The sequence below is a fragment of the Callorhinus ursinus genome, unplaced genomic scaffold (assembly GCF_003265705.2).
Source record: "Callorhinus ursinus isolate GAN/ISIS: 27379988/994484 unplaced genomic scaffold, GSC_fseal_2.0 scaffold60, whole genome shotgun sequence".
Classification (NCBI taxonomy): domain Eukaryota; kingdom Metazoa; phylum Chordata; class Mammalia; order Carnivora; family Otariidae; genus Callorhinus; species Callorhinus ursinus.
In genome coordinates, this window is record NW_027397122.1 from 8,410,660 (window position 1) to 8,425,997 (window position 15,338).

The 15,338-nt window shown below is 50.2% G+C and overlaps 1 protein-coding gene across 4 annotated transcripts in view; it reads right to left on the bottom strand.

The window, feature by feature from the left end:
- The window catches only part of OGDH (oxoglutarate dehydrogenase), a 70,062-nt gene that overhangs the window by 25,634 nt on the left and 29,090 nt on the right, over positions 1-15,338 (bottom strand). For 2 of the 4 annotated variants that reach the window (XM_025853083.2, XM_025853084.2), the window contains exon 5: positions 2,155-2,270. In XM_025853083.2, coding sequence (XP_025708868.1) covers positions 2,155-2,270 — 116 coding nt within the window. Of the gene's footprint in view, positions 1-2,154; positions 2,271-11,226; positions 11,272-13,133; positions 13,303-15,338 lie in introns of those variants that run through there. The other 2 variants (XM_073885033.1, XM_025853091.2) reach the window with 2 other exon arrangements.

Here is a 15,338-nt window from a genome sequence, read left to right on the forward strand (position 1 = left end):
ACGAGGTGGAGAGTCCAGAAACTAGGGTGTCTCCATCACCACAGGCGTGAGTTTAGCTATTAACTTGGACTCGTGGTTACCGGGCCCTGGATCGCGTGTTGTTTTTCCTGGTCTTGGCTCAATCCCCAGGAGAAAAGTCTGTGCCTTTCCAGGGTCTGGTTCTTAGCTGCGAGAGCCAGCGTGAGGGCACTCTGAAGCCGCACCTACTCTAGCTTCTCAGAGGCCACCGGTGTCCCGGGCCGGCCTGTGCTCCTGGCGGCTCACACCGGCAACCTGGTGCTCACATATGTGTGAACGTACACACCATGGTCAGCAACTTTGCCCAAAGACCTGGAAGCCGTGCACACAGCACACAGGTTGGGATGTGGGCACCCTGGGGTCACGGGGAGCTACGGCCAAGGTCCCACAACCAGAGCCTGACTCCTGGGCTGAAAGTGAGAGCCGCTGGGCTCTGGCCCTCCAAACGCCGGGCTCAGGGCCACGGGGGACTCAAGGCTGAGGAGGCCAAGCACTCCGCTCTGCGGGAGGGAAGGTGCTGAAGGTGCCCCCAGAGGAGGGGCTGGCATGCCTGCAAGACTTCTGGCTTGGGAGGAGGGGTAAGCTCCCCACTGGAGACCGTGTAGGAGAAGGGAAGGAGGGGCGGGTGCACTGCGCCAGCTCTCATGCAGACTGCTCCAACCTCTGCTTTCCAGACAAACAGACCAGCCCCAGATGCCCGGGACACCCACGGGCGGGGCACAGGTTCAGACAGGCTCATGTGGAGGAGGACTGGCCTATAAGGGGTGCCGTTTCTGGGGTCCAGACTAAGGGAACCCCTACGTCAGAAATGTCCCAGAGAAACAGAACATGACCACAGGGGAAATTTAAATTTTTCCAACAGAGATGAATCAACTCTCAGACTCTATTTGGTCAATGCATCAACACATTCTCACTTCAATACTTAAGTCACGCAAATATTCTGTGCGCTTCCAGAACTCCGCAGCACCATGGGGCTGCTGGCCACGTTGGGACAGAGCGGGTCTAGACACTGCAATCAGTGGTGAGGCCAGTGCAAACGGAGGAGAAGGACGACCCAGGTCCTGGGTCGGTCCACTGGCTAATCCTGCCCCCTCCCCACCCCTTCTCGATGCTCACATCCCTCCTCACCCCATCCTTGATGCCCACCCCTCTCCAACCCTGCCTGATGCCCACACCCCTCCCCGTGTCCACACCCTCATGTTGGCACCAGGTCACCAAGTGTCCACAAGTCCCCAAGAGCCTGTGGGGAAGTGATGAAGGCCAAAGCTGAAATGCTGACACCTCAGGACGCTTGTTGCAAGTTAAAGACAATGTCACCAACAGACACTCAGACCTTTCTAGGCCGCCACAGCCACGTGTGGCACCAGCAATGGGAGCATTCTGATCAGACCCCACTGGCTGGAGCGGGTCCCCCTTCATCACACCTGAGTCATGGATGGGGCTGTGAGCAGCAGTGCCGGTGCCCGGCTTGAAGAGCCCCACTACTGGGCGTCAGGCAGCTAGGGCTTGCCAAGGACGCCAGGTGCCCCCCACGATCCAGAGCGTGTGGCCTGGCAGCACCCCAGGTGACGGCACGATGCCTTCTGGGGAGCCCCATCCATAGCACTTGTTTCCTCCGTCTGTTCTACTGGGCAGCGTCGGCAGAGACCCCCCACGCTGTACGGACGAGGGGCTCGACACAGGCAGGTGGCAGCGGAGCCCCCCATGTAACCGCCATGTGTACACGCGGCACGCCCAGCAGGCTCCGTGCGAACCAGGTCCAGAAAGGAGAAGGAAAAGAGGAAAACAGCAAAGGGCGGGCAAGCAGACAGACTTCTGTCTGGGCTGGGGAGCCCTGCTCCAGCCGCGGCCCAAGGCCTGGTCCCCAGTGGCTGGAGCGGGTTCTGGGGAACCTCCACATCTGAAATAAGCTCCCATGGAGACCAAAACGCACAGACACACTTTTTCTCCTCTATGGTTGATGGTAAAAATGAAAAGCATGAATTTTTATCTATAAAAGAGCAAAAAAGCTCCCCTCTTTCTTCCACTTTAAAACAACGGCGGACCAAGAGAAATAAGCACGTCAGGAGGCCCCCTGCCAACACAGGTTTCAGGCAAGTGCACGAGATTTCCGTGGACGCCGCCGCGTGCCCTTACCTCCAGCCGCCGGATGATCTCCCGAAGAGGAAGAGCCGACTCCTGCCCCCCGATGAACGTCGTGGTGGGCAGGTGAAAGACCTTGTCCAGGTCGGACTCGTCCAGGCCATAGAACCCTGCAGGGGTGAGGAGAGATGGGCACAGCCACACGGAGGCCACAGTTTATGGAAAGGGGAAGGGACTCCCCGGAGGAGAGAAAAGAGAAGAGAAAAAATCATAAAAATCTCTGATATACGTGAAAATAAGTAATATTTTACAGCCAGAAACACAAACTGTAGCAACAAACAGAAGCTGAGAATATTACTACCATCACAGCTTCAACAAGAATAAAGTTCATATTATGCGTGTATTAGTCCAGTGCACTAATTATTCATAATCTAGAGATAAATGTCTTTCAAGGCCCCAGGGACACAAATGTTGACTTGAAAAGGCACTGGGTAAGTTAATCGGAAAGCAAATGAGAAGTAGTTAAGGAGGGGGTTCAAGCAGAGACTGAGGAACTGGTGTGGAAGGGCCCCGTGTGAGGAGGGGACAGGAGCTGGGGGGACTGAGGCGGGGCTGACGGCTGCCCCCTGCTCTGACCACCTGTCTGCACCCGTCCTGTACAGGGCACTCGGCAGGCCCCCCGACCCCCACTAACACAGATCTACTGACTCGTCACCAGCATTTCCCGCAGCACCCGCTACGCCAGGCACCTCTGACAGCGTATTTTGAACTGACACACCACGCGAAGGAAGGGCTCTCTGTCAGGCACGACGGGCTTGTTTCCCATCATGGCGACCATCATGGGGAAGAGGCTGGAGGACTGCTGGGTGGCACAGAAGACTGGGCTCCCGCTGACCCTGACCCTGAGAACTCATGCCGGCTGGGCGAGGCGGATGCACCAGGGCACACCAATGTGCAGGACGCCAGCGCACCGCGGCCCGGGACACCCGGCTGTGCAAGGTCACACTCTGTCCTCGTGTCAGCCTAACTGAGCAGTGATGGCACAGGAGGGCCGGGAGTGGGCCTCCGGCCGTTGCAGGCAGAACCACTGGGAGGGCTGAAGAAGCGCCCACGTGCAGGCCCCAGCCCAGTGCTGACTCCCTGGGCGCGTGGGGGCCAGAAATGCCCAGCTGTGCCCATCCAAGCTGTCATGGGGACCACAGCCTGTATGCATTTAGCACCTCAGCACACACTGTTTAAGTCTTAAAAGCAAATTCTACGTTTTCCAAACCCTTTGTGCTTTCTTGAAACAAACGCTTTTTCACATGGGGGCAGTGACGGCCGCGGTGGCTTGGGGAAACGCACGTGCCCCTTTCCTGCTGCTATTCTACCCAGAATGGGGACGGGCCACCGCAGAGGTCTGCTGAGGCTCCGGGCGCTCACCGCCCGGCTTGTGGTATTTACGGAGGACAGCCAGAATCAGGTGGGGGCCATTCTTCCTAGATGCTGAGAACAGGCGTATACACCCCGTCGGGAACACTCTGATCCAGGGAACCTCAGCTTGGCAGGACCCTGCCTCGGGGCGAGGGCAGCTCCTCAGCTCCGGGAACGCTCTGATCCAGGGAACCTCAGCTTGGCAGGACCCTGCCTCGGGGCGAGGGCAGATCCTTGGCTCTGTCACCCTGTGCTGACCACTCCCGGGCTGTCCTGCTGAGCCTCCAAACGGCCAGCCCTGCTGCTATGTTCTTCAGTCACACAAGAAACTGACTCTCGGACACCTGCTTCCAGGAAAGTGGAGCAGACGTACTCCTATCCATTCCCCACTAGCTGCAACTACAGAGCCCAGACATCATAGGTAAAACAAACATAAGCCAAAGCCAGAAGGTGGAGAAGGCAGCTGACCAGCCAGTGAGGACCCCAGATTTCCTTCTGGGCTCCCACATCCCAAACTTGGGGCAAAGAACAACCTGAGAACTCCTCCAGATGCAGACCAAAAAAGCCCCAATGAAAGCTGCTCTCTCTAAAGGGTCAGGAGAGGGGCAGCTGAGCAGGGCTGAGAACTCAGACAATGACCGCTCTATTCTACCCAAACATGTAGCACACACTGCAGCCCAGCCACACCCCTGCAGGCTTCGAGGCATGTCAAAGTCCAGCTCCATCCCAGGGTTTCACAGAAGGACCAACAGGGAGCCCAGACTTTGCTCCCTCCAGGAGAGGATGCACCAGCCCACTTCCCCATCCTGGCGTCGGCAGAGTCCGTGGACACCAGGGCCCCTCCCTGCCACGGCAGTGTTCAGACGGGCCCTGCTGTAACAGAGATCGGAGTACAATTCCAAGTCTGGTAATACCCAAACATTCTGGTTTCAAGAAAAGAATCCCTCACAACAAGAACCAGGAATCCCTTAGACTGAATGCGGAAAGATAACCAATAGACACTAGCTCCTAGACGGACACTGGAACTACCCGCTTGGGGCTCTCCAGGAGCCATCCTCAGACAACTTTAGTGAGCACTCAGAATGTTACAGGGACGGTGGGAAGCCAAGTATCTACAAAAACTGAAGATGCAGAAAAGGACTAAATGTCAAAGTCTGAAACTGCAAAATGCAATCACCTGAATTAAAGTTGGGCAGGTGGGCTGGAGGGCAGAGAACCAGGGACCATGAAGACAGAACAAAAGAGATGAACCAATCTGAACAACAGAGAGAAATGAAGAAACCCTCGGGGACAGGTAACATAAAACAAAAGCCTTCTTGTTTGTGCCCATGAATCCCAGAAGGGGAGGAGGGAGAGGGAAGATGAGAAAAGGGACCTGGAAAATAATGGCTGAAATGCCCCAAATATGGCCAGAGACGTCAACCCACAGATCTAAGAAGCAGCGTGAGCCCACAGGAGAAACCCAAATATAACCACGCCAAAATACAGCATAATTACACTTCTCAAAATTAAAGACAAAGAAAAAAATCCTGAAAGCAGCCAGAATAAAAGGAGGGAAAAAAAACACTTGAAGGCAGAGGGTTTCTCATCGGGGGGGGGGCAGAAGAGGGGCACATACTTTTCAGAGGCCCGTGTCCAGGGATGGACCCTCCGTTCCACCCTTTAGGAACGAGGGGGAAATGGAGCATTCTCAGTTGCAGGGAATGAAGACAGTCTATCACCTACAGGAATGGCTAGAGAAAATTCTCTGCAGAGAAAGGAAGTGACATCAGAAGGGATCTTAGACTTTAGGAAGGAAGACAGAATATGGAATAAAAAGTACGGGTTAGGGGCGCCTGGGTGGCTCGGTTGTTAAGCATCTGCCTTCACCTCGGGTCATGGTCCCAGGGTCCTGGGATCAAGCCCCACATCGGGCTCCCTGCTCGGCAGGAAGCCTGCTTCTCCCTCTGCTCCTCCCCCTGCTTATGTTCCCTCTCTCGCTGTGTCTCTCTGTCAAATAAAGAGAATCTTTTTAAAAAAAAGTACAGGTTGGGCGCCTGGGTGGCTCAGTCGTTAAGCGTCTGCCTTCGGCTCAGGTCATGATCCCCAGGTCCTGGGATCGAGTCCCACATTGGGCTCCCTGCTCGGAGGGGAGCCTGCTCTCCCTCTCCCACTCCCACTGCTTGTGTTCCTGCTCTTGCTATCTCTGTCTCTGTCAAATAAATAAATAAAATCTAAAATAAAATAAAATAAAAAAAGTACGGGTTAATAAACCAGACTTCCCTTCTCCTCCTGGGTCTTCTAACTTAGGGCTGATGGTCGAGGCCAAACTTATGACACTGTCTGATGTGGTTCTAAACATGTAGAGAAAATATTTAAAACAATTTTATTTTAAATGAAAAAGGTAAACGGATATAGAGGAAAGTACACTTTCTACACTTCATTTGAACTCATAAAACAATGACACCAGTAGATTGTGATAAGCTGTGTATATATAATACCATACCCAGACGACCACTAAAAAGCCTGAAAACAACTGCTAAAAACACAAAGATATGAATAAAAATACCATACACAAATAAAATTGGAATTCTAAAATACAGGCTTAAAAACCCATCTGAAGTCAGGAAAAAGAGGACAGAGAAATGAAAAAGAAAACAAACACAAAATAAAGGACAAGATGTTAGACTTAAGCCCCAGCATATCAATAATTACATTAAATATAAACGATCTAAATATGCCAACTAGAAGACAGAGATTGGCCAAGTGGATTAAAAAATAAAAAAAGACCTGATGATATGCCTGTCTACAAGAAACCCACTTCAAATATGACACAGACAGATTAGAAGTACAAGGATAGAAAAAGATATAACTTGTAAACACAATCAAAAGCAGAGCTCACTCCATTATTATCAGATAAAGTAGACATCAGAGCAAAGAAAATTACTAGACACAGAAAGGGGCATTACGTGATCATAGGTCAATCCATCTAGAAGACAGAGGAATCCCAACTGTGCATGCACTCAATAATGGACCTACAAATAATGTGAACCAAAAACTGAGGAGAGAAAGGAGAAAAAGAGGCGGCTGGGTGGCTCAGATGGTTAAGCGTCTGCCTTCGGCTCAGGTCATGATCCCAGGGTCCTGGGATCGAGCCCCGCATCAGGCTCCCTGCTCAGTGGGGAGCCTGCTTCTCCCTTTCCTTCTGCTATTCCCTCTGCCTGTGCTCTTTGGCTCTCTCTCTGTGTCAAATAAATAAATAAAACCTTAAGAAAAAAAAAGAAAGAAAGGAGAAACAGAGAAACCCACAGGTATAGTTGGAGACTTCAACTCTTCTCTCTCAATAATTCATTTAAAAGGAAAATAGAAAATTGCCAAGGATATAGAAGGACTCAACAACCACCAACCAACAGGATCTAATGGGCATTTACAGAACACTTCGCCCGACAACAGCAGAATACACGTACTTCCCAAGTGCCCATGGAACATATGCCAAGACACAGTTCACTGGACCATAAAAAATGGTCAACAAATTTAGCAGAACTGAAATCATACAGAATGCATTCTCTAACCACAATGGAATCAGACTAGAAATCAGTAACAGATAAAAGGAAAGTCTCCAAATTATTAGAAATGAAACAACACACTCCTAAATAATCCATGGATGACAGAGGAAGTATTAAAGGGTATCAATACATGGAACTGAATGAAAATGAAAATATGACATACCAAAATTTGTGGGACAGCTAAAGCAGTTTCCCAGAGGGAAATTTACGGCACTAAACACACACATTACAAAAGAGGAAAAGTCTCAGGGTGTCTGAGTGTGGCTCCGTCAGTTAAGCGTCTGACTCTTGATTTTAGCTCAGGTCATGCTCTCAGGGTCGTGAGATCGGCTCTGCATCAGGCTCCATGCTTAGCATGGAGTCTGCTTGGCATTCTCCCTCTCCCTCTGCCCCTCACCCTGTGCACTCTCTCTCTCCCTCGCTCTCTCTAAATAAATAAATAAAATCTTTAAAAAAAAAAAAGGAGGAAAAAGCTCAACTCAGTAATCTAAACTCCCACCACAAGAACCTAGAAAAGGAGGGGGAAAAACCCACACAAAAAGGAGAAATAAGGAAATAATAAAGATAAGAACAGAAATCTATTTAAATCAATTGCACTGAAAACAGCAAAACAACAGAGAAAAGTCAACGAAACAAGGAGCTCGTTCTCTGAAAAGATCAGTAACACTGACAAACCTCTAACAAGACGAAAAAAGGAAAAGGGGCGCCTGGGTGGCTCAATCAGTTAAGCGTCTGCCTTCGGCTCGGGTCATGATCCTGGGGTCCTGGGTTTGAGCCCTGCATCGGGCTCTCCACTCAGCTGGGAGTCTTCTCCCTCTCACTCTCCCTCTGTGCACACACGCTCTCTCTCTTTCAAATAAATAAAATCTTAAAAAACAAAAGAAAACACTAACAAAGACACAAATTACCAATATCAGGAACAAAACAAGATAGCAATACAGACCACACAAATATCAACAAGATACTAAGGGAATACTATGAACAACTCTATATATGTACACTTGACAACTCAGATGAAACATACCATTCCTAGAACAAATACGAACTGCCACTACTCACCCAGTATGAAACAGATAATTTGCAATAGTTCTGCAATTATTTTTTTTAAAGATTTATTTTATTTTATTTTATTCATTTAAGAGAGAGACATAGAGAGAGAGAGAACATGAGCAGGGAGAGAGGTGGAAGGAAAGCGAGAAGCAGGCTCCCCGCTGAGCCAAGAGCCCAATGTGGCTCTTGATCCCAGGACCCTGGGATCATGACCTGAGTTGAAAGCAGATGCTTAACCATCTGAGTCACCCAGGCACCCCAATAGCTCTACAACTATTAAGGACATTGAATTCTGAAATAAAAAGCTTCTGAAAAAGAAATCTCCAAACCCACATGGTTTTGTTGCAGAATTATACCAAATGCTTAAAGAATTAACACCAGCTCTAAAATCTCTTTCAAATATTAAGCAGAAAAGGAAAAACAACAACTCATTTTAAATGAAAAAAAATTACAAACCAATATCCCTCATTAATATAGATGCAAGAAATACATAGGTGCAGCAATATTTAAAAAGAATTTGGCACCACAACCAAGTGAAGTTTATTCCAATGATATAAGGTTGGCTCAATATCTGAAAATCAGTGTAATCTGCCATACTATGAAGTTAAAGAAGAAAAATCACCCGACTGTATCAATAGATGGAGAAGATTTTTACACTTCTTCAAAATAAAAACTAGCAAAAAAATAGGAAGAGAAGGGAACTTCTTCAACTTGATAAGATCTACAAAAAATCTATAGCTAATGTTATACTTGGTGATGAAAGACAGAACTTTCCCCCTAAGATCAGAAACAAGGTAAAGATGTACATTCTCAGGACTCTTACTTAACATAGTGCTAAAAGTTCTAGCCAAGGCAATTAGGCATGAAAAGGAAATGAAAGGCACACAGGTTAAAAAGAAATAAATAATTGTTCCTCTTGTCAGATGATATGATTTTCTACACAGAAAATCCTAAGGAATCTACCAAAAAAAAAAAAAAAGGTCCTAGAATAAGTGAGCTCAGCAAGGCCACAGAATATAATATAAACACAAAAATCAACTGTATTTCTATATATTAGTAATGACATGTAGACACTAAAATTAAAAAGAAAAAGAACCTTGGGTATAAATCTAACAAAACACACACAGGACTTGTACACTGAAAACTATGAAAAGCTGATGAAATAGATCAAAAAAGATCTAAATAAATGGAGAGGTGTACTATGTTCATGGATTGGGAGACAATGGAGTAAACACGCCAATTCTCTTAAACGGATCTGTAGGTTTAGCACCATTGTTACCAAAATTTCAGCAAGTTGTTTTGTAAACACAAACAAGCCTTCTCTCAAATTCATCTGGAAAGAAAAAGGCCAAAACAGTTCTGAAGCAGGAAAATAAAGCTCAGTAGCTACGGTAGCCCAGAGAGTGACAGTGGTTGGGGAGCAGACACACAGACTACAGGAAAGGATCGAGAATCCAGGAACAGATTGGCGCAAGTCAATCCAACTGATTTTTGACAAAAATGCAAAAGCAATTAAACAGAGGGAAGACAAAGTTTCCAGGTGTTGGGGAAACCGGACATCCATAGGCAAAAAACAAAAAAAAACCCTTGACCTGAACTTCAGGTTTTATACAGAAATTAACTCAAAACGGATAGTAGATTTAAATATAAAATGCAAAACTAGAAAACCATTAGAAAAATAGATAGGAGGGGTGCCTGGGTGGCTCAGAAGGTTAAGAGGCCAACTCTTGATTTCAGTTCAGGTCATGATCTCTGGGTTGGGAGATCAAGCCCGGCGTCAGGCTACTTGCTTGGTGTGAAGCCTACTTAAGATTCTCTCTCTCCCTCTGCCCCTCTCCCCACTCACACTCTCTCTTTAAAATAAATAAATACATCCTAAAGAAAAAAAAATACGTAGGAGAAAATCTGGGTTCTGAGGTTTGGCAACAAAAGCACAATTTATAAAAGGGAACACTGACAAGCTAGACGTTATCAGAATTTAAGATTTTGCCCGGCAAAAGACCTGATTAGCCAAAAGAATGGGAACAATGCAAAAGTCATCCGAGTGAATGAATAGTGGAAGCAAGTGTGGTACACCCATGGCAAGGAGTTCTGCTCAGCAAGAAGGGAAAAGCCAGTATTACAAAGCCACCTGGCTCAAATCCCAGAAAAATCAGGTTGATTGAAAACTGGCAATTCCAAAATGTTACACACTGTGATTGCATTTGCATAACATTCTTGCACTGACGAATTACAGAAATGGAGCCCAGGGTAGTGGCTGCTGGGGTTAAACGGGAGTGGGATGGAGGAGAAGCGGGGGTGGCTAAGGAAGGCCCCCCCGAGGTGACGAGGTGACGTGTGGCCAGCACCCTGGTGGGGTGTGCTATGGTGTACAAGACATTACCACCGTGGGACTGGCTGTGAGGCACAAGGCTCCCTGTGAATTCTTACAACTGTGTATTAATGTATGATGATCGCAAAAACAAAAAGTGTAACCAAAACTGAGGTCTCACAGCTACGATCAGATGGAGGAAAACGAGAACTTCTCAGGGCCACCTAGCATGGAGGGAAGACTGGCCACCGGGGGAGTGACAACAGGCAGATGGCCCCCAGCACCTCACTCTGGATTCTTCAAAGGTGCTTTGCCCAGAACCATGGGTCACTGAGGATTCCTTACTTCATGGAGTAAGTTTTTATCAATACTTCAATTATCCTTCAAACATGGGAAGGTCAACAGAGAAGTCTCATCCCAAATGCCCAGGAAGCAGAATCTGAAAGAATCCAGAGCCCAGTCAAAGACACAGTGCAGAGGTGGAGGAAGGGTGTGCCGACATGCAGAATGCCGTGTGGCCTCCGCCCCCTGCCGGCTCGGCAGGAGCTCCAGGCAGCCTGCGCTAGAAAACAAGCTCAGCGAAGCGGAGGAGGCAAGACACACGGGGGGGAGGGGGGTGAGAATGGACAGAAACAGATATGACACAGAAGTGGCGATCCCTGCTGGGTGACAGCTGAATGACGGGACAACGCACTTCAGTACAATTAACAGTCAACTTTCCCCAAATTGCATGCTAGGAAAAGTTGCACATCCTGTTCAAATGAGGTCCTCAGCTCCAGAAAGGTGAAAGGCGCATTATTTTCCTACCTCCTACTGTTAGCATTCGGAGTCGTTCCTTGAACACTGCAAGGTCTGAGAGGCAGAGTGAGGTGGCGTGGGTGAGCGCAGAAGGAAAAAGACAGCGAGAGTTAGTTCAGGACCCGGCCATCCCAACCCTGCACCGTCACCGCGGTCACGGGGGTCACAGACACCGTCACACAGACAGACACCGAAGGGGGACAGGGTGGGGCTCGGGGAGCGGCCACTACTGGGGTACCTGTGGGAACTGCTCAGAAACGGCTGGAATGAGGTGAGCCCAAAGGAGGGAAAGGCCACTTCCTGACTCAGGAAAGACCTCCTCGCTTCCTCGTCCTGAAGAAGAGGCTGACGCAGCGCTCTCCTGGGAAATCAAACCCACCCAACCTAGCTTTGGGGTGACAAAACCAGGGAACAGAAAATGAAAAGGCCTAATTTCTAGCAGACGGTCCTCACAAGTGGGGCAGATAACGGGCTAGACCCTAACCCTCCAGAGTCTGACGGGTTCTAAGGACAGAGGTGGGTCCTTGGTCCCCGCTCAGCGACAAGGCAGAACCGGGAGGGAGCTCAGCTGCACAGAACCGCCCCAGGACTGCCCACGGTCCTCCTGCGGCAAGCTTTCAGGGCCGCTGGTGAAAGCCAAGGTGTTCATCTGGAGACAAAAAGCACCTTCCTTCTCCTGACCCTGGTCCCCCGGGGGCCGGGGTCTGGGAGGGTTGTGGCGGCAGGGCACACAAGGGCAGGCAGCTGAGTGGTGGGGGCGTGCTCACGGTCACCGCAGCTGCTCCCTGCCCGGCAGTGCAGAGGAAGGCCAGCGGACGCTGCCTTGGAGGTGGAGAGCAAAAACTCGAGTCAGAGGAGGCAGGGCCCCCTGCTTGGGGTGGGCAAGCCCTACTCCTTGCCCGTGGGGACAGCAGCACCCAGCAAAGACCATAGAGCCGGTGGCTCTTAAGACAACAGATCATCCAAGTTCCTCACAGAAGTGTGGACGCCTTGCTTACGGGCAAGAAGAAAGAATCTTCCTTTTTCTCCTGCAATCCTCAGAATCGAGACAGAGGACCATGCCCTGCCCCAACAGCGAACTGCAAGCGTGCCCTATCTTTAGAAACTCTATAGGTGACATGTGGAATGTCTTCAAATGCTGACATCTGTTCATTCCGGGTACTGGTTCTGTGGATGCTGGCATTCTTATCTGTACTTCCTGGCAGATTTAACAGAAGACACGAACAGCCGGTGTTGTATCATCTGCAGAGAGCACACGGGGGTCCCTGCAACCCACACGTTACTCCCTGATGAGCACATGACCCTGCTGGAGACACGGAGCGGCTGGGATTCGGCCACAGTGCCCCCCGGCCTGCCTGGGCGTCCGGGAGGACACCTTTGCACGGCATGACCCCTGCGACCTTGGCTCGGTGTGAGCCCGACCCCCAGCTCTTCACTCATGGCCGCACACGGCAGCCCACAGGTGTCAAGTGAACTGCTCTGTGTTGCTCTGAAACTACGAAAGCTGACTAAAGATCAACTCTGTTTTAGTTATCCTCCCCAGATGTCGGGGGAGCAAAAGTGGCCGTGGTGGGCACGGAGTGCTCTAGAAGGTCAAGAGGCTGGCAGCGAGACCCCAGTCCTGGCCCCGCCGGAATGAGCTAGCCCACTGACACGGTCAAAGTGTTGCCATTTTGGACTTCTGATTTGGCTTTTTAACTACAGGCACACCTTGTCTGATCACACTTCACAGATACTGAGTTTTTTGTGTTTTTCTTTCTTTCTTTCATAAATTTTAGGAATTTACAACTTTGTGGCAGCCCTGTACCTAGTACACCCACGGGCCCCATTTCCCCAACAGTATTTGCTCACTTCCTGTCTCTGCATTGCATTTTGGTAATTCTCACCATATTCCAAACTTTTCACTCTTATCCTACCTGCACGGTGCTGTGATGTGCTGACCCCTGACAGCTCAGAGGGCAGTTGGTGGGACGGTGTGCACGCTGTCTTTGCTCTGACACAGTGTGGCTATTGCACACTTGCTCGGCCACGGTGCAGACCTTGCTCTTGGGCGCACAGGGAACCAAAGAGCTCGCTTTATGGCTGCGCTGGCTCTCCTGTGCTGGTCTGGAGTTAAGCCCGCAAGACCTCAGCTCAAGCTCATTTCCTGAGACGGGCGGTGTGCAAACACCAACGGCAAACAAGAGAAGCGTCATGGTTTCCTCCCTGTGATCTACAGAATGGGTTTCAAGTTCCCCTGTAATTACGTTTCAACCTCACATCGCAGTAAATGTCTGTCACCTCTGTCCCCGTGAGCAATCACGGAACACATCTACACAGACCCAGAGGCGCCGGCACATCAAAGCTGGAGTCTAATTCACACACTGCACGTGAAAGCAAGACACAGAAGGCAGGTCAGTGGGACCTTTCTGCGCATCCCAGACCAGCCGAGGGTGGCTCAGTTCCCTCCCCACCCGAACAAAGCCAGCGCTGCATGCCCACACAGGACAGAGGTGTGGCTACACCCAGTTTGTTTGTAGTGAAGACAGCAATGACCCTGACCCTGCAGGACTCCCTGTCTGGACCTTTCCGTTGATAGTCACACCCTAACCCTAATTTAGGGCCAACCAGAAAGGCCTTCCTAGGAAACCTGATCCTGTCCGGACCTCCTGAGGGATTCAAGGTGGAACATGCACCTGGGCGTCTCATGTCAGTGCTCCCGACCCTCGTCCACGGGCGTGGGTTTGACGGGGCAACCGGGTACAGATGAGGATGCATTCCTGGGGCCTACCTGGAACCTGGCTCCTGACAAAACACATTCTGGGGAAAGGTACCCTGTGGCTAATAATCATCCACCCAATTATGGACCAGTTGAAAAACTGTACTGACCTTCGTTTAAATTTAAAATCTTAATTACCATCATCACTCCTCAACAATGTTTCTGCTGCACTGGTGGAAGGCAGTATGTTCTGTGTGTGTGCCACATCTGCTGGTAACCCCAGCATCCTGACCACCCAGGAGCCCTGCACGCCCGCCGAGTCTCCTGTGACAGGTAAGAGCCTGCCCGTGAATTCTCTCCACCCGTCACTTTGGGGACCAGGAGAATGCATGTAACATCAGGGTAGGGACCCTAGGCCCACAATTCCCAACCTTCCAAACCAGTCAAAGGTCAAGAGCTTAATGGAAATTATTTCACACAATCTACTTTATTTAAAAAACTAGGAGCGGACATAGCCCTGCTCGCGCGGCAGACCAGCATCAGTGGCCCTCGGAGATAGCCTGCTGCCCCCTGGGCTCACGCCTGACCACCGCTGCCCCTCCACCCACCTGCTTCCCCAGCACTACAGCGTGCTCTCAGACGTGTGGGGAGCGAGCATCTCCCGAACCTGGGTTCCCCACAAGGGGATGGAGAAACTGCCTGCATCCACAGGGAGAAAGGGGAGGTCAGCCCAGAGGAGGCACAAGAAGGACGCAGGCTCCACACAGAACACGCAGGCCACCCTGCTCCGGCCCCAGCTCCAGGGCTCCCTCACCACGATCAGCTCTGGTGTGACCCCAGGCTGCGTGCTCCGTCCCTCGGTTTCTTGAGTTTACCTCATTACCAGAGAGCCTAGCAGCGACCTAGCTCGAAAGATTGTCAACAATTGCACTAGCTCACAGCTTCGTGGAGCTTAGGAAGCTCCAGGCACTGTTCTAAGGAGTTTATTTAATTCTGAAGCTGCCTTACAGATGAGGAGGTGCAGACACACGGCTGGTCCTGGCTGAGCCAGGGCTCCCGCCCGGGGAGCTAACTCTGAGGCCAGGCCCGTGGCCCAGAGGAAGCGAGGGGCATGGAAGTACCCAGAAGTGTCCAGGTCCATGAGCAGCAGTTGGGCTGGACCGGCTGTTTTCCAGAAGACCTGCACGCACCAAAGGTGATACAATTCCAAACTAACTTTCCTGCAGATTCACTATTTCTGCTTTTTGCACCCAGAGAAAGAATTCATCACAACTATTTCAAATTCTCAAGATGAAAATGCACTTTCCTCTACAAAGCAGGGGATTGCTCCCCGACTTGGTCCTGGTGGTTCTGAAGGGCTCCTGGCCAGGGGAGGCAGCATCTCTTCCTCAAAAGAGCCCGGGGGGCTCTGGGGCCACATCTG